The 25,147-nt window shown below is 44.1% G+C and overlaps 1 protein-coding gene across 1 annotated transcript in view; it reads left to right on the forward strand.

The window, feature by feature from the left end:
• LOC309556866 (putative 2-ketogluconate reductase) overlaps positions 1–13,831 on the forward strand; it is a 30,523-nt gene extending 16,692 nt beyond the window's left edge. Inside the window, exon 6 of the mRNA XM_082259391.1 lies at positions 13,394–13,831. Coding sequence (XP_082115517.1) covers positions 13,394–13,550 — 157 coding nt within the window. The 3' untranslated portion in view covers positions 13,551–13,831. The remainder of the gene's footprint in view (positions 1–13,393) is intronic.
• Positions 13,832–25,147: the final 11,316 nt, after the last annotated feature.

The raw sequence follows: 25,147 nt of genomic DNA on the forward strand, positions 1-25,147 counted from the left end.
GCCTCCACTAGTATAATAATTCCAACACCATGTAATTTTATTTAAAAGCAGTTCACTCATGCATTTAAAACAAGCAATGTACAAAAAGATGGCAGCCCGGTAGTGGTCCTACAACTGTCTCACCACCTCTACTCTGGTTCGACTGCTGTTGGGAGACTCATTCTCCCAACCCCAATGCGTCACTTCTGGTTGCCGTGTAGCCACGCCCCAATGCGTTTCATCACTTCAAACTTCGTCACAGGGGGTTACTACATGGCACAGCAATCTGGCTTATCATAACTCCTCCCCAACTTCCTTAGCCCTTTCTAAAACCTCTAAAGCACCAGCACGGCTGCATTACCAACCGCATTGCATGCATACGCTTAAACAGCAGTCGTCTGTGATATTAACCCATATAAAACCCAACCAAGTCGGGTCAGATACATAGCTGCACGTCAGGAACCCACAAAAGGGAGAGAATGGGGTGGGGGTTAAGGACTTTTTGATACCGACAAAATATGGAACATGTACTGTATGTAGAGGTAAAAATCACATATTTATTAAGGCAACATTAAAATTAAACCTCATAGAGCCTGGGGGAACATTATACAAAATATTGCAAAAACCATAAAAGATATAATTCATATCACTTCATCATTGGATGGCAGTAGGCAGTAAAGTGAAACTTGATTATCCTAATTTCATAGGTCCAGAGTCCCGACGCGTTTTGACTAATTAAGTCTTCCTCAGGGATATGGCAGCCAAAAGCATACCAAAAGGATCTCTAGGATACATACAGTATCTCACAAAAGTGAGTAAATCCCTCACATTTTTATAAATCTTTTATTATATCTTTTCATGTGACAACACTGAAGAAATTACACTTTGCTACAATGTAAAGTAGTGAGTGTACAGCTTGTATAACAGTGTAAATTTGCTGTCGCCTCAAAATAACTCAACACACGGTCATTAATGTCTAAACCACTGGCAACAAAAGTGCGTACACCCCTAAGTTAAAATGTCCATATTGGGCCCAAAGTGTCAATATTTTGTGTGGCCACCATTATTCTCCAGCACTGCCTTAACCCTCTTGGGCATGGAGTTTATCAGAGCTTCACAGGTTGCCACTGGAGTCCTCTTCCACTCCTCCATGATGACATCACTGAGCTGGTGGATGTTATAGACACACACACACACAGATGCTCAATAGGGTTTAGGTCAGGAGACATGCTTGTCCAGTTCATTACCTTTTACCCTCAGCTTCTTTAGCAAGGCAGTGGTTGTCTTGGAGGTGTGTTTGGGGTCGTTATCATGTTGGAATACTACCCTGGGGCCCAGTCTCCGAAGGGAGGGGATCATGCTCTGCTTCAGTATGTCACAGTACATGTTGGCATTCATGGTTCCCTCAATGAACTGTAGCTCCCCAGTGCCGGCAGCACTCATGCAACCCCAGACCATGACAAAAAAGCAACCAATTCATAATGTCATATATTCAAATACATTCATTGGCGATTAAAGATTTATTCAAATAAACTTACATAATCAGAATTACAGCCACCTCATATTATGCTGGAGGTCCACAAGGACGAAGGGTAGCAATGCCATGAATGTAATACATTGCATCCAAAGCACAAGGGATATATGGAAAATCAACCTGTGTAACCAGAGGGGGTCCTTTTTAGGTAAATACAGAAAGAATTTACTATGAAAAAAAGCACTATGAAATAAATAGCAGTAATAAGGGTCCAAGTGTGACTAAAAGGATCAAATAGAATCTCAAGTTTTAGTATATGTGTCACCCATAGAGAAAGTTTAGAAACTTCCGGCTGGGGACACACACCCCACTGCCTAAGCAGAGAAACAGGTTTAGATTCATCCTGAAAAATCTACAAAAATTGAAAAAAGGGGTCTATTAGAATTATTACACAAAAACATGCATGCAAAAAAGAAAAGACAGACAGACCAGTCTCATGGAGCCTTAACTTACCAATGGAAGTCTGTCAAAGCGTAAAAATTAAAGCCTGTTCTTTTTTTAACCACAAGTAATCCTTGTGCTGCACTGCCACTAAACAACAATCAAAAACCCAAATGGGAGCAGTATAAATGAAAAGCATGGCCTAATCATGTGTCTGCAAGAGGCCAATCATGGAGGTGCATCCAGGCACCACGATTATAGAGAACAGGTGTGTGCATCAAATTGGACCTGCAGGCTGATTTATTGGAGACTGATGTCCCCAATATTGCCTGCCAACAACTCCAAGTAGCGGGCCTCCCAACAGATGATGTCACTTCCTATGCGTGGTGGCGCACGTCGTGACCTCACATGTGATGCTGCTGACATTATGATGGAAAAGGGCAGTCAGTAGATGGAGAGAGGCGCCGACAAGCGATAGGACGGGGGCAGGAAAAGTGTACCACCCTCCTGTCAAGGATAGAAACAGTTTGCATGGTGTGTGGATGTATCCAGAGCCAGTATTAGCCCCCTCCCGGTGGAAACCAAAGGGGGCTACGTGTTCCGGGTACATTAGGCACATGGATATGGGAAAAATCATGGCATTGGCTGTGGAAAAAAACTGAAGCAAAACAACCATTGACACTAAACACCCCACAGCTAGGGTGTTAAAGTGATTGTAAATGATCACCTTGTAAAATAACCCATTCAGTTAAAAAATAAATGAAAGGGTAAACATTTTTTGTATATGTATAAAAAAAAAAATTATGAATACAATTTCTCCCTTTTTTTTTATAAATGATCACATTCCTTCTGTTCTCAGCTGCATAAGAGCTGGGGGAAGGAGAAGCAGTAGCACACTGAACTTGCGTAGTAAATGGCTGTGCAGTCGGGGGCTGTCAGGACAAGTCTGTTTATTGGAGAAGAGTACACTGAGTTCCCAGCATAGCTAAAGAACTGACCACGGTGTTCTCTCCAGCTTGGTTGTCATCAGTTTTTAATAGAAAAGCAAGGGTGAACACCAGGGACTTCACATAAAGGAAGCAATACAACCCCTAGCCCTGGGAAACCCCCAGCATTTCTAAAGAAGTCGACATTGGTTTCCATTACCTACATATACTGTATAATAGTTGTGTGGAAGGGAAACCAAAACAAATAAAAAGCAGACAGTTTTTTTTCATGTGGGAAATTGATGCGTATTACAATTATTCCATGTGCGCAAATGATGCGTATTAAAAGAAATTGTACTTCTGATTAAGACTATATTGAACAATCAGAGGGGGTTAAACAGAAATTCATACAGAAAGAATATGAGGTGAGCAAATTGGATCAGAAAATATTAGCTATACCTAGAAATCAGTGTCTAGCAAATAAAAATGAGAGCTTGATGATAAACAGTGGAGTTTCATCTCTGACTTTCATAGTCCAGGATTGGGAAATTGAAAATATATACCGACAACACTGGCATATTTTTTTAATGGATAAGGCTCCAAACTCAGTATTACCTAGGTCCCCCTCCTTCATATATAGAAGAACCCCAAGTTTTGGAGAATGAGTAGTCAAAAAGATTTTGGACCCCTTAAGATCTTTTTTTCCAGAAAGAAAAAGTTTCTCATGCATGTGGAAAATGTGTAAGGCATTTAATTATGGCAGGCATAAAGCTAAGAAGCGTATGACATTTCAGTCCACATCCACCCTGCCTGGAGTGCTGGGCCCCTCTGGTACTCCTGTACAACCTACCTAATGGGGCCCCCTTTAACCCCGCCCTCGACCCCACCCCTAATCCCTCCCCGGGAAACCCACATCCAATTCGCACCAGTGTGAACCCAGCCTAAAAATTCCCGTGTGCATTAGGCCTTTATAGCTTTAGAATTATCACTCACACAGGACAGCAGGGGCTCTATGGCTTTGTCAAAGTGTCACTGTTGGCTGTTGGGTGCTGTAAAAATTTGTACTTCTTTTGACCACTTAGGGCCTGCCCTATAGAAATTTTACTGCTACAGGACGGCACCTTTGCACCGGATCACGTGTATATATATATATATATATATATATATATATATATATATATATATATATGTGATCTGACTCTTCCAGGTAGGGGGCGTGCATGTACACCACTGGCGGTTTACTTCCACTGTGATTACACACAGTAAAAGCCAATCAGCAGGTGCATGATACCCAATGTCCTCCTGCACCTGCCGATTGTTAGACAGAGAAAGAGAACGGCGATCTGCCTATGTAACCAGACAGATCGCCATTCTTAAAGGAGGAAAGGGATGGGAATTCTGTCCCTACAAAGCAGGGATTCAATTCCATCTCTTCCCCTAGTAAAAGCACCTCACACAGTATAGTGCAACACTGGCTAGGCACACAGTTAACCCTTTGATCACCCCTGATGTTAACCTCTCCTATCCAGTGTAATTAGTACAGTGACAGTGCATATTTTTTAGCACTGATCACTGTATTAGTGTCACTGATCCCCAAAAAGTGTCAGTAGAGATGGGCCAAATGACCCCGTTTGGTTCGCGGCAGAACTTTTGATCACTGCAAATGTTCGGAACTGAATAACGAACCCCATTGAAGTCTATGGAACTCAAACTGGAAAAATCAAAAGTGCCCATTTTGAAGGCTTATATGCAAGTAACTGGGCATACAATGGTATTGGGGTCCGGGTACTGCCCTAGGAGACATGTATCATTAAAAAAAAAAAGCTTGTAAAAAACATAATTTTAAATGAGCAGTGATCTACTGATGCTTAAAGTGAAAACAGCTGCCTGTAAGGTGGCACATCTGTTAATAGCATGCTGCAGCAATAATGACATTTAAAAAGCAAAAAAATTACATTTTCTATTCAAGCTTTCTTTATTTTGTAAACAAAAGCTTGGGGAGCCAGTCTGTATGATGAGGCCACAATTTTGTGCACTCAGAACAGGTCGAAAAAAATTGGTATTTGGGTGTCGGTGGTGCCTTCACACTGTAACCCTATAGAGGTTCTCTTGATGAGACCAAGAATTTGCCTTGCTGTCAAAAATTGAAATTATATGCACCTGTCAAACAGGTGTGGAAAATTGGTCATTGGGTGGTAATAGTGCCCATGAAACCTACAACAAAAAATGTATTTCAGATGAAATGAACACCCACAAAGCTAGGAAGCCTACAGTCTTTCAGAAATTCCAGATCCAGAAAGCACTTAATCAGCAACATCGGCATCAGGGGCTTGATAGCTGCTGCTATTCCAGGACTGATTTATTTTAATAAATGTCAGCTGGCCCATGGAGTCTGTCACAAAACCTCCGGCAGCACTGAATGCCCATTTGGAAAGCACGCTGTAAGTAAGGCTGCCCAGCAGCTCATTTGCATACTGGGAAAGTTCTGGCCAGTGGTCTATTCTCATGACCCAGTAACCCAGTGGATAGTCAACTGGAAAGCTCTCCATGTCTTGTTTTTGCCAGTAGATAATTTCCCACCATATGATGCATATGCCGATGGGATGTGAAAGCTGACAGCCCTGGGCACCGATACATTTTTAAAAGGCATCACAGAGGTTGCCCCACTTCTCTACCACTCCTCTCTTGACTAACAGAAGCCTCAAAACTATGTTTTCCACCAGGCTGTAACCTACCAGAATTGGGAAAGGTGTTACATAATCTCCTCTTTAAGGTTTCCTCAAGAGATTTCATCTTCTGCTCCCTCTGTGGGGACAGGATGAGTTCCGAGACTTTCCCCTTGTACCGGTTGTCAAGGAGGGTTGCCAACAAATAGTGATCCTTCTCCTTGATGCCACTTATTCCCGGGTCCTTTCACAGGCTTTGAAGAATGAAGGAGCTCATACACCATTAGTTTGTGGAGGCATGACAAGCAGACTCCTCATGGTCACTGAGGATTACAGTATCTATAACTGCCTCCTCCCAGCCACGTACTACTTTCAAGGGTTCTGGGGATAGAAAACCATCTGTTAAAGGTTGACGTACGTCTTGCTCTTCTTCAGTGCCTCCAAAACTGCCAGAATCCTCCTCCTTCTTCTCCTCCTCCCTCTCCTCTTGTGTGTTCTGTGGCTTGGCAAGAATAGTGTCTGCATAAAGCAGGCCTTGAGAGGAAAGGAAGTTCTCCCCTTCTTCCCGTTGTTCTGCCTTAAGTGCCCTGTCCATAATGCCATGCAGAGTCTGCTCCAGCAGGAGCCAAAGAGGGATTGTGTCACTAATGCATGCATTGTCATGGCTGTTCCTTGTGGCCTCCTCAAATGGTGACAGTACAGTGCAGGCATCCTTTATCAGAAGTCATTGGTGTGGGGAAAAAAAGCCCAGCCGGCCTAAGCCTGTAGTTGTGCCTTACTCTCACAGGTACTCATTGACAGCCCTCTGCTGCATGTGCAGCATTGCCAAAGTCGAGTTTCACCTGGTGGGCATGTCACAAATTAAGCGGTTTACAGGCAGGTGAAATTCCCACTAAATTTCAGGCAACCGAGCACTGGCTGTGTATGACCGCCTGAAATGGCTACAGACTCTTCTGGCCTGCTTTACCAGGTCTTCCAACCCTAAATACCTATTCGAGAAACGCTGCCTTACCAAATTGAGGACATGTGGCAGGCATGGCACATGTGTCAACTTTCCCTGTCTAAGGGCGGACAGGAGGTTTGTGCCATTATCGTACACCCCCATTCCTGGTCCCCAGCTGACGTGGCATTGACTACCTCTGGGCCTGCCCATGCAGAGCAGTGTTAATTTTGGCATCAAATTTTGATTTTGTTTTAGTTATAGTTAACTAAACACATTCAATATTAATTGACTAAAAATTTTTTATGCAACTAAAATGTACTGGAGATTTTAGAATAAAATACGATGACTAAAACTAAAATGGCATTTTAGTCAAAGACTATGAATAAAACTAAATCAATACCAGATGACTAAAATGGGACTAAAACTAAAATGGCATTTTAGTCAGAGCAGTGTTAATTTTGGCATAAAATTTTGATTTTGTTTTAGTTATAGTCTTTTGACTAAAATGCCATTTTAGTTTTTGTCCCATTTTAGTCATCTGAAATTGATTTAGTTTTATTCATAGTCTTTGACTGAAATGCCATTTTAGTTTTAGTCATCGTATTTTAGTCTACTAAAATCTCCAGTACATTTTAGTTCCATAAAAATTTTTTAGTCAACTAATATTGAATGTGTTTAGTTAAATTGTAATGCATTATTTAAGCATTTCTATAGAATTTCCAAACTTAACCACTTTACCACTAGAGGATTTTGCTGTCTTACGTCTGGGCCACTTTTTGCGATTCGGCACTGTGCGACTTTAACTGACAATTGTGCTGTCGTGCGACACCATACCCAAACGAAATTTACGTCCTTTTTTTCCCACAAACAGAGCTTTCTTTTGGTGGTATTTGATCACCTGTGCGATTTTTACTTTTTGCGCTATAAACAAAAAAAGAGCGTAAATTTTGAAAAAATAACAATATTTTTCACATTTTTTTATATGAAATTCCCCCCCCAAAAAATGTAAAAATCAAAATGCTACCTATGTTTGGTAAAAAAAATCACAATAAGCGTATTTTGATTGGTTTGCGCAAAAGTTATTGCGTTTACTAAGGGAAAGATTTCTGTCATTTTTGTTGTTTTTTTTTTAACAAGTAATGGCGGCGATCTGCGATTTTTTTTTTGCGGGACTGCGACATTTCAGCGGACAGATCGGACCCTTGACTGACATTTTTGACACTTTTGGGGGTACCAGAGACATTACTACAGTAATCAGTGCTAAAAATATGCACTGTTACTGTAGAAATGACACTGGCAGGGAAGGGGTTAATTTTATTGGAGAGAGAGGGGTTAATGTATGCCTGGTGCTTACTAACGTGTGTGGGGGGAGGTGACTGAGTGACACAAGGACAGATCGCATGTTCAGCTATGCTGAACCCTGCAATCTGACCCTGCCTGTCATTTAGGAGATCCGCCCGCTTGTGTTTACACAAGCAGGCGGATCTCCACACTCGATTCCCGGACGATCGGGGAAGAGCAGCGGCGATCGCCGCTGCTCCTCCCCTGGCCCGACTCCCGCTGTGACTGAAAACAGCGGGAGCGAGTCTCCGGCGGCGCGCACGCGCCGCCGAGAAAGGGGAGTGTCTGGCGACGTAGGTCTACGTCGCCAGACGATAACGAACCACTTTGCCGCAGTAGTGCTCGAGTGAGCAGACGGCAAGTGGTTAATATATGCCCCTGGAGTAAAAAAATCGAATATCATGGTATTATTTATGGTATTAACGTTTGAACAAACTCATGGATACAGATTTAGCCACTCTGGATGGTGGTCTGAGGAGGCCTGTAATGCTGCAGAGTGCTCTGGACAGTGGTTTGAGGAGGCCTGTATTAAAGGGGTTAAGTCCTGGGAAAAAAAGTGTGGGAACTCATCCAAGACCCCCCCACCTCAAAAATAAAGTGTGTGTGTGTGTGTGTATATATATACATACATACATACATACATACATACATATACCTTTTGAGGAGCGACGGCCACTTTAGCGACTTGGTAACCAGTCGTGGGCCACAATGAGCAGAGCGGGCAGATGACAGGTCCCGGTCCACTCAGCATATGCAGAGCAGATACGGACACAGCCCACTCTACTCTATGGAACCCCTTTCTGTTTTTTTAAGTGGTTTGGATTGGATATAGGCAGGTGTAAATTCCGTTTACATCTGCCATTCTTAAGAAGTGAATGGAGGGTCCGAATGGGTCCACCTGAAAAACAGACTGGCGGACCTGATCGGATTGATCATGTAAAAGGGGCCTAAGGCTGCTTTCACACGGATGCACTGCTGTTTACCTGCACCTCAACTGACCTCAAGCTTCACTTCTTCCTCAGAATTACTTCAGGTATCCCTGGCTGCTGCTGTCCCCTAGGCGTGTATGGCTGGTGGCTGCTGCTGGCTGTCCTCCAGGGCTGGTACTGCTCGCGGGTACTTCTGGCTGGTACTGCTGGTGGGTACTGCTGGCTGATACAGCTGGCGAGTACTGCTTGTGGGGGAACTGCTGGCTGGTACTGCTGATGGGTACTGCTGGCTGGTACTGCTGGCAAGTACTGATGGTGGATACTGCTGGCTGGGTACTGCTGGCTGGTACTGCTGGTGGGAATTGCTGGCGGGTACTGTTGGCTTGTACTGCTGGTGGGTACTATTGGTGGGTACTGCTGGCTGGTATTGTTGGTGGGTACTGTTGGTGGGTACTGTTGGTGGGTACTGTTGGTGGGTACTACTGGCTGGTACTGCTGGTGGGTACTGCTGGCAGGTACTCTTGGTGGGCACTGCTGGCTGGTACTGCTGGTGGCAGGTACTCTTGGTGGGCACTGTTGGTGGGTACTCTTGGTGGGCACTGCTGGCTGGTACTGCTGGTGGGTACTGCTGGCGGGTACTGTTGGTAGGTACTGCTGGAGGGTTCTGTTGGTGGGTACTGCTGGCAGGTTCTGCTAGTGGGAGCTGCTGGCAGGTACTGTTGGGTGGTACTGCTGGTGGGTACTGTTGGTGGGTACTACAATATACTGCAGTAAAACTGCACTGACGCACTACAATATACTGTGATAAACATGCACTAATGCACTATAAAATACTGCACTGAAATATACTGCGTTAAACATGCACCTATGCACTGAAATATAAATCATTAAATGTGCAGTAATGTACTGAAATGTACTGCATTAAACGTGCAGTAACGCACTGAAATATACTTCATTAAACATGCACTAATGCAGTGAAAATGACTGCACTGAAATATACTGCGTTAAACGTGCACCTATGCACTGAAATATACCTAGTTAAACGTGCAGTAACGCACTGAAGTATACTTTGTTAAATGTGCAGTAACGAACTGAAATATACAGCATTCATTGTGCAGTATCACACTAAAATACACAGAGTTAAACGTGCAGTAAGGCGCTGAAATGTACTGCATTAAATGTGCAGTAACACACTGAAACTTACTGTGTTAAATGTGCAGTAACCCACTGAAATATACTGCAGGAAACCTGCCCTGACACAATAAACTGACACTAAAGTAAAATTGATTGGTTAAACTACACTCACGCTGCACTAAACTGATATTTTACACTGACAATAGAATCACAATAGCACACTTTAGCACACTAACTTGCTAGTAGCACTGAACAGAGCCCTGTTCTATCTCTCTCTATGCCAGTGGCAGCTGGTGCTCAAAATTTTGGGGGGGAGGGGGGGCGCAAACAGAAAAAATCTAATAGGCATTGCTTTGCGGCAAAAAATTGCATGACTTTGAGGTCACAAAAGTGTGAAAGGGGCCTTCAGTAATCAAAGTATAGTGTGCCCCCATCAATGCAGAGTTACTACAGCGTGCCCCCATTCAATGCAGAGTTACTACAGCATGCCCCCATTCAATGCAGTGACCAGCATCCCCCCCATCAATGCAGTGACCAGCGTGCTGTGACCCCATCAATGCAGTGACCAGCGTGCCGTGCCCCCTTCAATGCAGTGACCACCTTGCCGTGCCCCCTTCAATGCAGTGACCAGCTTGCCGTGCCCCCTTCAATGCAGTGACCAGCTTGCCATGCCCCCATCAATGCAGTGACCAGCTTGCCGTGCCCCCATCAATGCAGTGACCAGCTTGCCGTGCCCCCTTCAATGCAGTGACCAGCTTGCCGTGCCCCCTTCAATACAGTGACCAGCTTACCGTGCCCCCATCAATGCAGTGGCCAGCTTGCCGTGCCCCCATCAATGCAGTGACCAGCTTGCCGTGCCCCCATCAATGCAGTGACCAGCTTGCCGTGCCCCCTTCAATGCAGTGACCAGCTTGCCGTGCCCCCTTCAATGCAGTGACCAGCTTGCCGTGCCCCCTTCAATGCAGTGACCAGCGTTCCGTGCCCCCATCAATGCAGAGACCAGCGTGCATGCATGCCCCCTTCAATGCAGTGTGAGCCCCCCCGAGACCAGTGCACTTACCTGGAGCGGCGGCGGCTTCTCTTCAGTCCCGGCGGCAGCTTCTCTTCAGTCCCGGTGGCGGCTTCTCCTCACTGTGTCCCCCGGCGGCGCGTCTCCTCCAGTCCTCCCGATCCCGCGTCCTCCTCGGCCAATCAGGAAGCGCGTATCGGACACGCTTCCTGATTGGCCAGGAGGAGGATCGGTGTGACAATAGCAAATTTTCATTCGCTATTGACACACAATGGGTGGGCTCGGGGCGCACTGCTCTGCGCCCCAAATTACTAGTAAAAATAACTACAAATATTCCATGTAGACACTATAATTTTTGCACAAACCAATAAACATACACTTATTGAGAATATGTATCAGAATACACATTGGCCTAAATTGATGAAAAAATTCAATTTTTCAATTTTTTTTATTGGATATGTTTTTTAGCCGGAAAATGTTTTTTTTTTTGTTTATAGCAAAAAGAAAAAAAAATCGCAGAGGTGATCAGATACCACCAAAAGAAAGCTCTATTTGTAGGAAAAAAAGGACATCTATTTTATATGGGTATAGAGTCGCACAACCACGCAACTGTCAGTTAACCACTTGCCGACCGCCGCAAGTACATATACTGCGGCGGTCAGCCCGTGCAGGCAAAGTGACGTATGGGTACGTCACTCGCCCGCGAGCCAATAGGGGGTGAGCGCGCGCCGCCGGAGGCGCGCTCCCGCCCCCGCTCATTCACGGGCATCCCCGCGCGAGTGACCGGCGGTTCCGATGTCCGCCGGTCACTCGCGATCTCCCGCTGGAGAGGGAGAAAGGCAGGCAGCTGATGTCTGCTGGTGGGTACTGCTGGCGGGTACTGTTGGTAGGTACAAAGCCGCCTGTCATTCTCCCTGATGTAACAGCAGAGATCATACGATCCTGCTATGTAGGATCGTAGGTCTCTGTGGTTACATCAAAAGCCATGCCCCTTTGTAGTTAGAAGCACGCCCCTAGGGACACAGTTAACCCCTTACTCTCTAATAAAGTTAACCCCTTCCCTGCCAGTGTCATTTTTACATTAACAGTTCATATGTATAGCACTGATTACTGTAGTAATGTCACTGGTCCCCCCAAAAGTGTCAAAAATGTCAGTCAAGGGTCCGATCTGTCCGCCGCAAAGTCGCAGTCCCGCAAAAAAATCGCAGATCGCCGCCATTACTAGTTAAAAAACAAAAAACAAAAATGACATAAATCTTTACCGTCGTTAGTAAACGCAATAACTTTTGCGCAAACCAATCAAAATATGCTTATTGCGATTTTTTTCACCAAAAATATGTAGCGGAAAACTAATTGGCCTAAAATGTTAAAAAATTTAGATTTTTACATTTTTTGGGGGAATTTCATATAAAAAAATGTGAAAAATATTATTTTTTCAAAATTGTCGCTTTATTTTTTGTTTATAGCACAAAAAGTAAAAATCGCACAGGTGATCAAATACCACCAAAAGAAAGCTCTGTTTGTGGGAAAAAAAGTATGTCAGTTTCATTAGGGTACAGCGTTGCACGACCGCGCAATTGTCCGTTAAATTCACGCAGTGCCGAATCACAAAATAGGCCCTGGTCTATGAGCAGCCAAATCCTCCGGGGCTTAAATGGTTAAAGTAACGCAGTGCCGTATTGCAAAAAATGGCCTGATCATAAAGGGGGGTAAATATTACGAGGATCAAGTCGTTAAAATTAATTTAAAAATTTTTTCACAGCAAATCTACTTGTCACAAAAGATAAGCATAAGTACATCTGTGTATAAAATAAGGATGTTGTAATCAAAACCAGAAATAAGAACATGATTGGTGAAGTCATAATTTTAAAGCATCAGTTCCCTTTTTAATCAGTTTAAAGTTTCAGTACAAAAGAACCAAAAAACAATATTTTATAACCTTTAGTAAAAGTGAAAGGACCTAAGAATTTTCAAGCTGTCATTTAGTGAAAATAAGTTTGGATGAGTAAATCTTCCAGAGCTGAAATGGATATTATCCCTTTTTGTTTGGCAAAATGTAAAAGATGAGGCTATATCAAGTAAATATTTATCAAACATGTCAAGCTTTAAAATTGGGGATATTTATGAAACGACAACCCAATATTGTCCATAGGTGATGCCTTAAAAGCCTTTACAGGTCATCAGTTTAGAGTTGGCCTTGAATGATGGCCTCAAAATTATTGCTTTCGTATGCAGTCACCTAAAATGTGTAGTGCAACCATTTTTTTCATACATAGCCTCAATTGATGTATGCCTTTACATTTTTATGTTTTTAGTGGCAAAATCATTAAAAATGTTTTGTTCTTCTGTTGCTTGGTATTTACATGTAGAAAACAGAATACTTCTTATTATGATTATATTACATTGAATGTCTTTAATACTATTAATATTACAACTGCTAATATAAAATGGTTACTCCCATTGTTACTGCTAATATTATAGATGCTAATTAATTATAATTTCTAATGTTTTTTTTTTTTTTTTTTAATGTTTATTACTTTTTTTTCTGTAGAGATCATCCTTTGCTGGCAGTGAAGAATCTTACTCTGACACCACATATAGGAAATGCAACGGTTAAGACAAGAAGGAGAGTTGCTGAAAAGGTTGTTCTAAACGCAGCAGGCATAATCAAAGGTCTGCCTGTAACCGACATAGTTAATGCCTTGTAATCAACTACTTTATATATTTAAAAAATACACCCATAGATAAAAAAAGATAAATACTTTCCACTGTTGTGTAAAATTCATAAAAGGGAACCTTTACCGAGAACTATGAAGGCTACTAGTACTGACTGGAATTTGGAAAATACTGGGTCTTTGGATGTCATACTCTTCTAGTGACTTTGGTACTTTCTAAGCCACAGACCCAGAACACGTATGCAGAAAAAACGCTCAGACTATACTTATCTGTTTTCTTGTTTCGGGTTGGTGACGCAGAAACTATTGGGCATCCTGAAGGAGCTAATCAACTACGGCCTCCATTTTTCTTTTACTAGAATTTAAAAAAAAAAGTTAAACAAAAGAGTGAATGTTTGCTGGTTTTCCCCAGAGCTTAGTAAATGTGGTAAAGCTCTATTTTCCATCATCCAATCATGTGCAAGCAAAAATGCTGTTTTTTTTATTTCCCTGCACCTGATTGGGTAATCTTTACAAAGTGAAACTTTACCACATTTACTAAGGAGCAGTGAGTGCAACTGAATTTGCCTTTAGTAAATCAACCCCATTGTATTAATTGGTGCCTAGATTACTTTCCTACGTACTTGTGCTTCATAGTCACCCCACTGTTTGACCTCCCACCTGTAGGAACAATGTTTTAGCTTGTGCCATAATTACTCCCTACTTAGCCCCTACATCCTAATTAGGCTGCAGCTCCCTGACCCTCCCTCCCTTTTCACCTTCCCTACCCCTAGTTACTTTGTTTTCAGCATGGAAGCATTGAGGGTCTTTGCTATACTAGCAGGAACAGAGTAGCAGTTGATGACAATGAGAATTTAGTGTCATCAAAAAGGACATTGTAAATAGTAGTAAAACAGTCCTTATTACATGCTGCACAGATGAACCCGGGTCTTGTGTTCGTTCCATTGTCATATTCTTAAAGCAGAGCTCCACCCAAAAGGGGAAGCTCTGCTTGTTTGCTTCCTCCCCCCTTCCACTGGCACATTTGGCACCTTTTGGGGTTCCTGCTCCCACTTCCTAGTAAGATTGCTGCAGAGTGATCCACATCATGTCCAGCCCCTCCTCCCCCCCCGCTGCCTTCTGGGACCTTTGTGTGTCCTAGAAGGCAATAGGACCATTCATAAAGCGCAGCGTGACTCACGCATGCGCAGTAGAAAACCAGCTGTGAAGCCTGAAGGCTTCACTGCCTATTTGCCTTACTTGCAATGATGGCGCCTGCCATGGATGAATCTGCTTGGAGTGCCGACATCGCAGTCCTTATATTAAACGTTAGCAGCTACAGTACTTGTAGCTGCGGACTTTTAATTTTTTTCCCCCCAGACTGGAACTCCGCTTTAACTTGTATACTCTGTATTCATTGCTGCTGCCAAGGAATATTTCCTCTTTTCATTGTACCTAACTGAAATGTTGAAATGCTTCATAAATAAAGGTTTATTAAAATACAATGATCTGTTTTTTTAATTATTATTATTTATTTTTTTTGAATGTCAGAAATAAAGAAATGAAGGAAAGCCATTAAAGAACTTCCTAATTTAATAAATTGAGAATAATGCATAAGTGTGTACCAAGAACTCTCTTTGTTGCCCATGTACACCAATCAAATCCAGATATTTATATTTGTCAGCAGATGAATCTTGTGATCAAAGATAATTCTGAGATTTTTAATTAGCATATACTAATAAACAGACCGACATTTGTAGGTTGATAGTCCTCTGGCTATCCTGCTCATTCTATGGCTTTACTAGTGAGCCACTGACCTAAAATCCATAGTTAGCACAGTTTGAAATCCCAACATGCATGTTTATTCTGGGTCTGTAATTCATTTTATAGTAAAGCCAAAGGATGATTAAAGCAACAAAGGAATAAACAACTTTAAAAAGTCAGCAATGGTCTTTGCTTCAACAGGACATATACTAAAATTGAAATGATACAGAGAAGATTAGCATGGCCCCTGAACAAGGATGACACGCAAATTCGTAAAGCATTCCATATTAAAAATTAAAAAAAAAAAAAATCAGCAATCCTCTTATGTTTATTATGACAGGTTCACTTTATAAATAGGTTCTCAAACAGTAGTATGTGTACCCCAAAGGGTATTACTGAGAGGTTTAGAGGCTGCTTATGAAATTAAATCACCATTACCACATTAGGAAATATTACATAAAACAAACCTTTATTATACAGGATTTAGATAGTGCCAAATGTTTGCGCAGCGCCTTACAACATGAGGGCAGACAATACAGTTACAATAAAATTCAATAAAAAAGGAAACAGAGGGCCCTGCTCATTAGAGCTTACAATCTAATTATTTAAAATCATAATAGACTGTAGAAAACATGTATACATTGTTAGTGGATATTCATGAAGAGGTATTTAAAAGAAAACTTCCACTTTTGTTAAAAATGTATAGAACATATATACTGTAATTGCTAAATTTATATAACAGGCCATGTTAATAAAATTACCTTTTCATTTTAATCAAATTTTCTAAAATTGTGAAAAGCTGCTACCTCCCAATCCGGCAGCCTGGAAGCATGCTTCACACCATGTGTTGTACATAATGCTCCCAGAAATGTCATTTCTTGCTTTTCCGATTGGCACAATGGTTCTCTCATTTGAAATTAAAGGTTTTCTTTTGCAATAGAAATTTATTTTTGGGGGATACTGCCTAAGGTTTGTGTCCCTCTAAAGGTTTTCAGATACAGTAGCTTTCATCATCAGAATGCCGAATTGGTGGTTATAATGCAGGCACACCTTCCCATTCAGGAATTAGTCTGGAAAGGACATGGCAAAACAAACAGCTTTTTCTTTAGTACAGCGAATGGTAGGAGTCTGCAACATATTATAAGTGCTTGCAATGTACAGTCAGGTCCATAAATATTGGGACATCGACACAATTCTAATCTTTTTGGCTTTATACACCACCACAATGGATTTGAAATGAAACAAACAGACTTTCAGCTTTAATTTGAGGGTATTAACATCCAAATCAGGTGAATGGTGTAGGAATTACAACAGTTTGTATATGTGCCTCCCATCCATTGTGGTGGTGTATACAGGGCCGGCCTTTGGGGTGTGCGAGCTGTGCGGCTGCACAGGGCGCCATGGGCAAAAGGGGCGCCGTGCGGCCATCGCAGCTCGTACATGATCAGGCCGCACAGTGGGAGGTAAGCGGCGACCGCAGCATGGAGAGGGTTAACACAGGCCACGGCCGCCGCTTACCTCCTGTGCCTGTGTCTTCTATAGCTGCAGGGCTGAGCTGTGTATCACACACAACTCAGCCTTAGATCCGCCGCCACTGACAGATCCCCTCCTCTCCAGGGGCGCCAGAGGAGAGGTCGTCGGCTCCCCCTCCTCCCGCCCCTTCTCCTCCTCCTCCCGCCCCTTCTTCTCGCTGTAAGCCTCCATACTAAGGTAAGTAAGCTCTCTCCTGCATCAAATGTAAGGGGGGGCTCTGTGTGGGGGGTCTCATGTAAGGGGGGGCTTTGTGTGGGGGGTCTCTAATGTAAGGGGGGCTCTGTGTGGGGGGTCTCTAATGAAGGGGGGCTCTGTGTGGGGGGTCTCTGATGTAAGGGGGGCTTTGTGTGGGTGGTCTCTGATGTAAGGGGGCTCTGTGTGGGGGTCTCTGATGTAAGGGGGGCTTTGTGTGAGGGGTCTCTGATGTAAGGAGGCTTTGTGGGGATGGTCTCTGATGTAAGGGGGCTCTGTGTGGGGGTCTCCGATGTAAGGGGGCCTTTGTGTGAGGGGTCTCTGATGTAAGGGGGCTTTGTGTGGGGGGTCTCTGATGTAAGGGGGGCTCTGTGTGGGGGGTCTCTGATGTAAAGTGGGCTTTGTGTGGGGGGTCCTTGATGTAAGGGGGCTCTGTGTGTGGGGTCTTTGATGTAAGGGGTCTCTGGTGTAAGGAGGCTCTGTGTGGGGGGTCTCTGATGTAAGGGGGCTCTGTGTGGGGGTCTCTGATGTAAGGGGGCTCTGTGTGGGGGGTCTCTGATGTAAGGGGGGGTCTCTGATGTAAGGGGGCTCTGTGTGGAAGGGCTCTGATGTGGGGGGCTCTGATGTAAGGGGAGCTCTGTGTGGAGGGGCTCTGATGTAAGGGGAGCTCTGTGGGGGGCTCTATGGGGGGCTCTGATGTAAGGGGGGCTCTGTGGGGATGGTCTCTGATGTAAGGGGGCTCTGTGTTGGGGTCTCTGATGTAAGGGGGGCTTTGTGTGAGGGGTCTCTAAAGTAAGGGGGCTTTGTGTGGGGGGGGCTCTGTGTGGGGGGGTCTCTGATGTAAAGGGGGCTCTGTGTGGGGGGTCTCTGATGTAAGGGGGCTCTGTGTGGGGGGGCTCTGATGTAAGGGGGCTCTGTGGGGGTGTCTCTGATGTAAGGGGAGTTCTGTGTGGGGGGGGGGGTCTCTGATGTAAAGGGGGCTCTGTATGGGGGTCTCTGATGTAAGGGGGCTCTGTGTGGGGGGTCTTTGATGTAAGGGGGCTCTTTGTGGGGGGGTCTCTGATGTAAGGGTGCTCTGTGTGGAGGGGCTCTCATGTAAGAGGGCTCTGTGGGGGGTCTCTGATGTAAGGGGAGCTCGTTGGGGGGGGTCTCTGATGTAAGGGGAGCTCTGTGTGGGGGGGGGTCTCTGATGTAAAGGGGGCTCTGTATGGGGGTCTCTGATGTAAGGGGGCTCTGTGTGGGGGGTCTTTGATGTAAGGGGGGCTCTTTGTGGGGGGTCCCTGATGTAAGGGTGCTCTGTGTGGAGGGGCTCTGATGTAAGAGGGCTCTGTGGGGGGTCTCTGATGTAAGAGGAGATCTGTGGGGGGTCTCTGATGTAAGGGGGGCTCCGTGGGGGGTCTCTGATGTAAGTGGGGCCTCTGTGGGGGGTTTCCTTTGTAAGGGGGCTCCGTTGGGGGGCTTCTGTTGTAAGGGGGGCTCCGTTGGGGGGTCTCTGATGTAAGGGGGGTCTCTAATGTAAGGGGGGCTAAGTTTGTAGTGATCATAAAAAAGAAAAGTCAAATGAAGTGCAAGAAAATGTGCAGGGCGCTGGGGGGGGCGCCACAGGATCAGCTCGCACAGGGCGCCTGAACACCTAAGGCCGGCCCTGGGTGTATAGAGCCAAAAAGATTAGAATTGTGTCGATGTCCCAATATTTATGGACCTGACTGTATATAGGCATCCTAGAGGAGATTGTGATTGTCTACAAAACTGGAGTTACATTTACACTGCCTTGAAAAAATATTCACACCCCTTGAAATTTTCCAAATTTTTTCATGCTACAACAAAAAACGTAAATGGATTTTTATGTGATAACCCAACACAAAGTGGCACATAATTGTGAAGTGGAAGGAAAATGATAAATGGTTTTCAACATTTTTTACATATAAATATCTGAAAATTGTGGCATGCATTTGTATTCAGCCCCCATTACTCTGATACCCCTAACTAAAATTTAGTGGAACCAATTGCCTTCAGAAGTCACCTAATTAGTAAATATTGTCCACCTGTGTGTAATTTAATCTCAGTATAAATACAGCTGTTCTGTAAAGCCCTCAGAGGTTGGTTGGAGAACCTTAGTGAACAAGCAGCATTGTATGGGCCAAGAAACTCACACCAGACAGGTCAAGGATAAAGTTGTGGAGAAGTTTAAAGCAGGGTTAGGTTATAAAAAAAATATGCCAAGCTTTGAACATCTCACGGAGCACTGTTCAATCCATTATAATCCGAAAACAGAGAAAGTATGGCACAATTGAAAACCTACCAAGACATGGCCATCCACCTAAACTGACAGGGTGGGCAAGGAGAACATTAATAAGGGAAGCAGCCAAGAGGCCCATGGTAACTGTGGAGGAGCTACAGAGATCCACAACTCAGGACATTAGTCGTGCACTCCACAAATCTGGCCTTTATGGAAGAGTGGCAAGAAGAAAGCCATTGTTGAAAGAAAGCCATAGGAAGACACAGCAAACATGGAAGAAGGTGCTCTGGTCAGATGAAACCAAAATGAAACTTTTTGGCCTAAAAGCAAAACGCTATGTGTGGTAGAAAACTAACACTGCACATCACTCTAAACACACCATCCCTAATGTGAAACATGGTGGTGGCAGCATCCTGTTGTGGGGATGCTTTTCTTCAGCAGGGACAAAGAAACTGGTCAGAGTTGATGGGAAGATGGATGGAGCCAAATACAGGGCAAACTTAGAAGAAAACCTGTTAGAGTCTGCAAAAGACTTGAGACTAGGGTGAAGGTTCACCTTTCAGCAGGACAATGACCCTAAACATACAGCCTGAGCTACAATGGAATCATTTAGGTCAAAGCATATTCATGTGAATGGCTCAGTCAGTCAAGACCTAAATTCAATTGAGAATCTTTGGCAAGACTTGAAAATTGCTGTTCACAGACACTTTCCATCCAATCTGACAGAGCTTGAGCTATTTTGCAAAGAAGAATGGCCAAAGGTTCCACTCTCTAGATGTGCAAAGCTGATAGAGACATACCCAAGAAGACTTGCAGCTGTAATTGCAGCGAAAGGTGGTTCTACAAAGTATTGACTCAGGGGGGCTAAATACAAATGCACGCCAAACTTTTCAGATATTTATTTGTATTTTCAAATTTTGAAAACCATTTATAATTTTCCTTCCACTTCACAATGATGTGCCACTTTGTGTTGGTCTATCACATAAACTCTCAATAAAATACATTTATGTTTTTGGTTGTAACATGATAAAATGTGGAAAATTTCAAGGGGTATGAATATTTTTTCAAGGCACTGTATACCCCTATCTCTTATCTATACCTGCATGAGCAAACCTGTAATGAGCCTCAGCTGGATGGCTCAGTCTTAATACAAAAAACGTATTGACGTATGAGATATTAACTTATTAAGGTTTCAAATATTTTTAAAATATCACGTATGACTACTATGATAAATGAAGGAAAATAAAAGGAAATGCTTAGGGACCTGTCCCCCCAAAATATTTTAGTTGAAGTATAATGAAAGTTACCTAGTTGTGCTTTGTCTTATTTTTGTAAGTGTGAAGAAACTCTTAAATTTTGTTAAGTTTTGTATGGAGATTTTAAAGAGCAGTTTCCTGACAGACTCCATAGCAGAATATGTATGGCTTAGTCCCTCCTTCTACCTCATAGGACCCCACTCCCATAAATCTTTGCTCTGGGCTCCTTTTTTTGTCCTTCTCCTAAGGATGAAGGGAAAGTCTTAGCTCTGATGAAGATACCCTCAACTCAGGCTTGGCCGTCTGCATGTGAAGTTATGGAATAAGGCGGTGTTCCCTCTGGAGTCCAGCAATCCCCAGTATTTAACGGGGGGGACACGGGCGTTGAATGCGGTGTTGTGAAGGGCTTACAGGCCTGGCAATTGCCAGTCAAGCAGAAATCTGGCCAATTGTCCTAGCTATTAGCGAGAGGCCTATTATTACGCCCTGGTTGTGCAGCAGCATCTTCTAATCCCAGGTCTGGTCGTGGTTGTGTCGGTGGTGGTAATGTTTACCTGCTTTAGGGCAGCAGTTTGTTTGTTTGTCTGCTTTCCTTCTCCCCTCCCTGTTGTCTAGTATGGCTATGGCGGCTGGAACTCATCTGCACTCCAATCCGCCGCCTCTGTGATTTCCAGTGCCCATCTGCGCAGCTGCGGGCCTTGGACAAAACCAAGGCTTGGTCTGCATGTGCCCAGTCCTGGCAAGATTGGGGCGGCTTCCCCAGGCACTATAATCCATAGCTGAGGTGAGTACTGATGCTCCAGGTTCTCTGGGCTGCAGGCTGTTTTGGCTCTCTCTCCTTCACCTGTTTCTTTTTTGTTACTTTCCAGTTTACCTGAGATTATGGATGTGCCACTGCCCCCATTTGGCCAACCCTTACACTGCAGGTAAGATTGGCTTTCCCTCCTTCCTGTATGGTTTGGGTTCCTTGACCAAGTGCATTTTAACTCTTCCCTCTCAGCCCTTCTAGGTGGGAACGGCAACACATGGCACTTGAAGATGAGGACCCTCCTAGGTCACAACACCGTCATCCCTTTTCAAGTCCCAGATGCAATGGTCGCCTTCTAGGTCTAGGTGTCACTAAGAAGACTCTAAAACCACATCCCGGCATTGCCCCCACTGCCATTTCAGCCGTTCTGAGAGGAAAGCTTGCTGGGGATGTGGGTCTCAGGTCCCTGAAGGCAAATTGCTCTGTGAGCCATGCTACGCCCAGGCCATAAGTTAGAGAGAGGGTGGAGATCAGCAGATGGAGTCGCTGGTCAGACGGGTGGTCCAGGAATTCCTAAGAACTTTGGACTCTGGCTGTACCCGCAGCCCTTCTGTCGGCATTGTGTGCACCCCTGTGGGGGACAATTTTGATGTTCCTGGACGTTCTCAGCTGAGCCATTCTTCAATTGAAGCCTCAGATAGTGAGGCAGAGGTAGATGACCTTGTTGTGGGTTTTGATTTTGCCTTAGTAACACAGCTGGTTAAAGCAGTCAAGGAAGCCTTGAAGTGGGAGGAGCCAGTGGAGTCGCCTTCCAAACAGAGGAAATATATCAAACACTTAAAGAAAGTACGCCCAAATTTCCCCTTCCTGGGTGAACTTGGCGAGATTATTACAATGAGTGGGGTCATGTCGAGAGGAAGAATTCCTTGTTAACTAAAGCGGTGAAAATGTATCAGTTTAGGAGTGAGGATGTGAAACATCTGGAGTCGGCTCCTCTTGTTGACGCAGCCCTAATGAGGTTGGTGAGACATGGAAGATACAGCTTTAAAGGATGGCCTTGAGAGGTGAATAAATACTGATCTCAAGTGGATTTATATTACGGCAGGTATGGCCTGTAAACCAGCTCTGTCTCTTGCAGCACTGTCCAAAGCAATGGAGGCCTGGACAGATAACGTGGACGTAACCCTGAGCAGCATCTCTGAAGAGGTGGCCAGGAACTCAGCTGTGCACGAGCTGAGGCTGGCGTCCGCTTTTCTGGGGGAGGCTTCCTTTGACCTAATCTGCCTGTTGGCATGGGTCTTGCTCTCTTCCGTCACTGCTAAGTGTGCCTTGTGGCTGCACCCTTGGTTAGCCGACCCTGCCTCTAAACAAGCATGATGTAGGATTCCTTTCGGGGGTTCCTCTCTCTTCGGAAACAAGCTGGATAGTGCCATCACCTATGCCACGGGGGGTAGGTCAGGGTTCCTACCCCAGGATTGTTGCCAGAAGAGAGCTCAGCCCAGGCAGGGTTCCGATTGTGCAAGGGACACTCGCCTCTATAGACCTGGCCGTGAGTTCAGGAAGACTTGGAAGAGAAACCAGTCATCAGGCCAGAGCTTTTTCAAGGGACTGTCTTCCGGTGGGCGGGAAGCCTCTACGTCCTTTTGATATTAGACCTGCCCAGGTGGATTAAGTTGGGGCTCGCTTACTCCATATTCAACGCATCTGGGCAGCCTCAATCAAGGATTACTGGACTGTCAAAATGGTCTCCTCGGGTCATGCTTGGGCATTCTGCAGCCCACCCAGGCTCAGGTCTGTCCCCACAATCTTACCACACCCTGTAGAGAAAAAGCAGGTTCTTCTGTCCTACATGGTTTCACTGGTCGCTCAGGGTGCTTCGGTGTCAGTTCTGGTCGGCGAAAGATTTCAAGGCTTGTACTCGCCCCTCTTCTTGGTTCTGAAGAAGAACGGCTCCTGGAAACCGGTCATAGATCTTAGTCACTTGAATTCCTTCATCAAGAAAGAAGGATTAAAGATGGAGACACTGTTTTCAATCCATCAAGTGGTTCAGCCAGGCGACTGACTTGTGTCCATTGATCTGAAGGGCACTTACTTCCATGTCCCGATAGCGGTGGATTTCCATAAGTTTCTTTGCTTCACAGTAGACCAGATCCACCTTCACTTTACCTGTCTCCTGTTCAAAACTCTTATTGGCTGTTGTGGCCCTGATCAGGACCAGAGGTATTCATTTCCACCATTATTTAGATGAACTGCTGTTGTCTCAGGACTGGGAGCAGCTCTTACTGCACAGAACCCAAGTCATTTTCACTCTTCTCAAGTTCGGCTGGCTATTGAACATGGAGAAAAGTCATCTGGAGCCTACACAGACTCTTATATTCCTCAGGGCCCAATTCAATACGATCAGGAGAACCATCTCCTTGCCTCTGGAGAAAATCCCGGTAATTCAGGACAGAATACGTCCGGCAATGTCATCCTCTCATCTTCAGGCCTCACAGTGTCTGAGGATCATTGGCACCATGGTGGCCATGACACCCATTGTGAAATGGGCACAGTGGAAAATGCGACCTTTCCAGAAGGGCTTCCTCCAGCAATGGAGTCCAGGGAACCAGGATTATCCCATCCAGGTAACTTCGTCAACGTGTTAGAGCCTCCCTTGGTAGCTATAGCAGAAGAACCTCCTCAACTGTCACTCCATCGTTTCCTGGATTACGATCCACAGCAGATGCCAGCAACATGAGCTAGGGCGCTTATTGCCGAACGGAAGTAGCCCTGCGCAGATGGAAATTTTCGTCTCGTGGAATAGTCTTGAATGTTCTGGAACTTCGGGCAGCACTTCAAGTATTCCATAATAATAACAACACTTAACAGCGGGAGCCTCTGTTTTTCTGAGATTAGACAACACAACAGCAGTCTCATACATAAAGTGGCAGGGAGGAACTTGCAGTCTCTCTCTCTGTTTAGGTAAGTAGAGCCATCATAACCTGGGCTCAGAAGAACTTGTCCAACCTGACAGCTGTTTACCTTCCTGGGGTCCAGAATGTTCAGGCAGACTTTCTCTCGAGGGTACGCCTGGACAACAATGAGTGGGCTTTCCATAACAAAGTCTTCAGGTGGGTCCTATCTCTGGGAATCATCCCGGAAGTAGACCTGTTTGCTTCCCCGTGAAACCTCATACTGTAGAAATACTATGCAAGGTGTCATTGTATAGGTGTATATATTGCGCTAACCTAATATTAATTATGCAAAAGAAGGTGCACGTGCAAACGTGTAAATCAATTCTTGTAAATACTTAGTGCTGATATACTGTTGAAATATATATACTTGTAAAAGTGCAAAATTGTGATTATGAACCACTAAAGTGCATGTGCAAACGTGTGAATAATGAATATTCTTGGACTTTAAATAAATAAATAATTAATTATAAATAATTGATAGTAAATAATTGATGCAAATATAATAGCAAGAATAAATAAATAATTAAATACCACACAAAAAAAATATATAAATATCACAAAATAGTCCGTGAAATAAATAAACTCTTTGGTGCAAAAACGTGCTCAAAAGTCTCTGGTGTGAGGATGGGATCATGTGTGACCCTTAGATACATGGTTTGATTAAATATTTTTAAAGTAATTTTAAAATATTTTTAGAATACCCATTAGTAATACCATGGTACATATTATTATCATTATCTTTATTATTTTTGTGGGATACAGCAGTTATTGTGAATCTTGGACAGTGGGGGGGGGGGGGGAGGCGACACCCCTCTAATGGCCATGTATTCTAGTACTGACAATTTGTTTGTACTGGCATTTTTTGTACTGGTATATATTTTTTATATATTTTTTATATTTTTTGTACTGGTATATTTTTCGTTCTAATATCTTTTTATGTTTAAGCCCACAATGGGGTTAATGAA

Source organism: Pelophylax lessonae (genome assembly GCF_965119305.1).
Source record: "Pelophylax lessonae genome assembly, chromosome: 5".
NCBI classification, from domain to species: domain Eukaryota; kingdom Metazoa; phylum Chordata; class Amphibia; order Anura; family Ranidae; genus Pelophylax; species Pelophylax lessonae.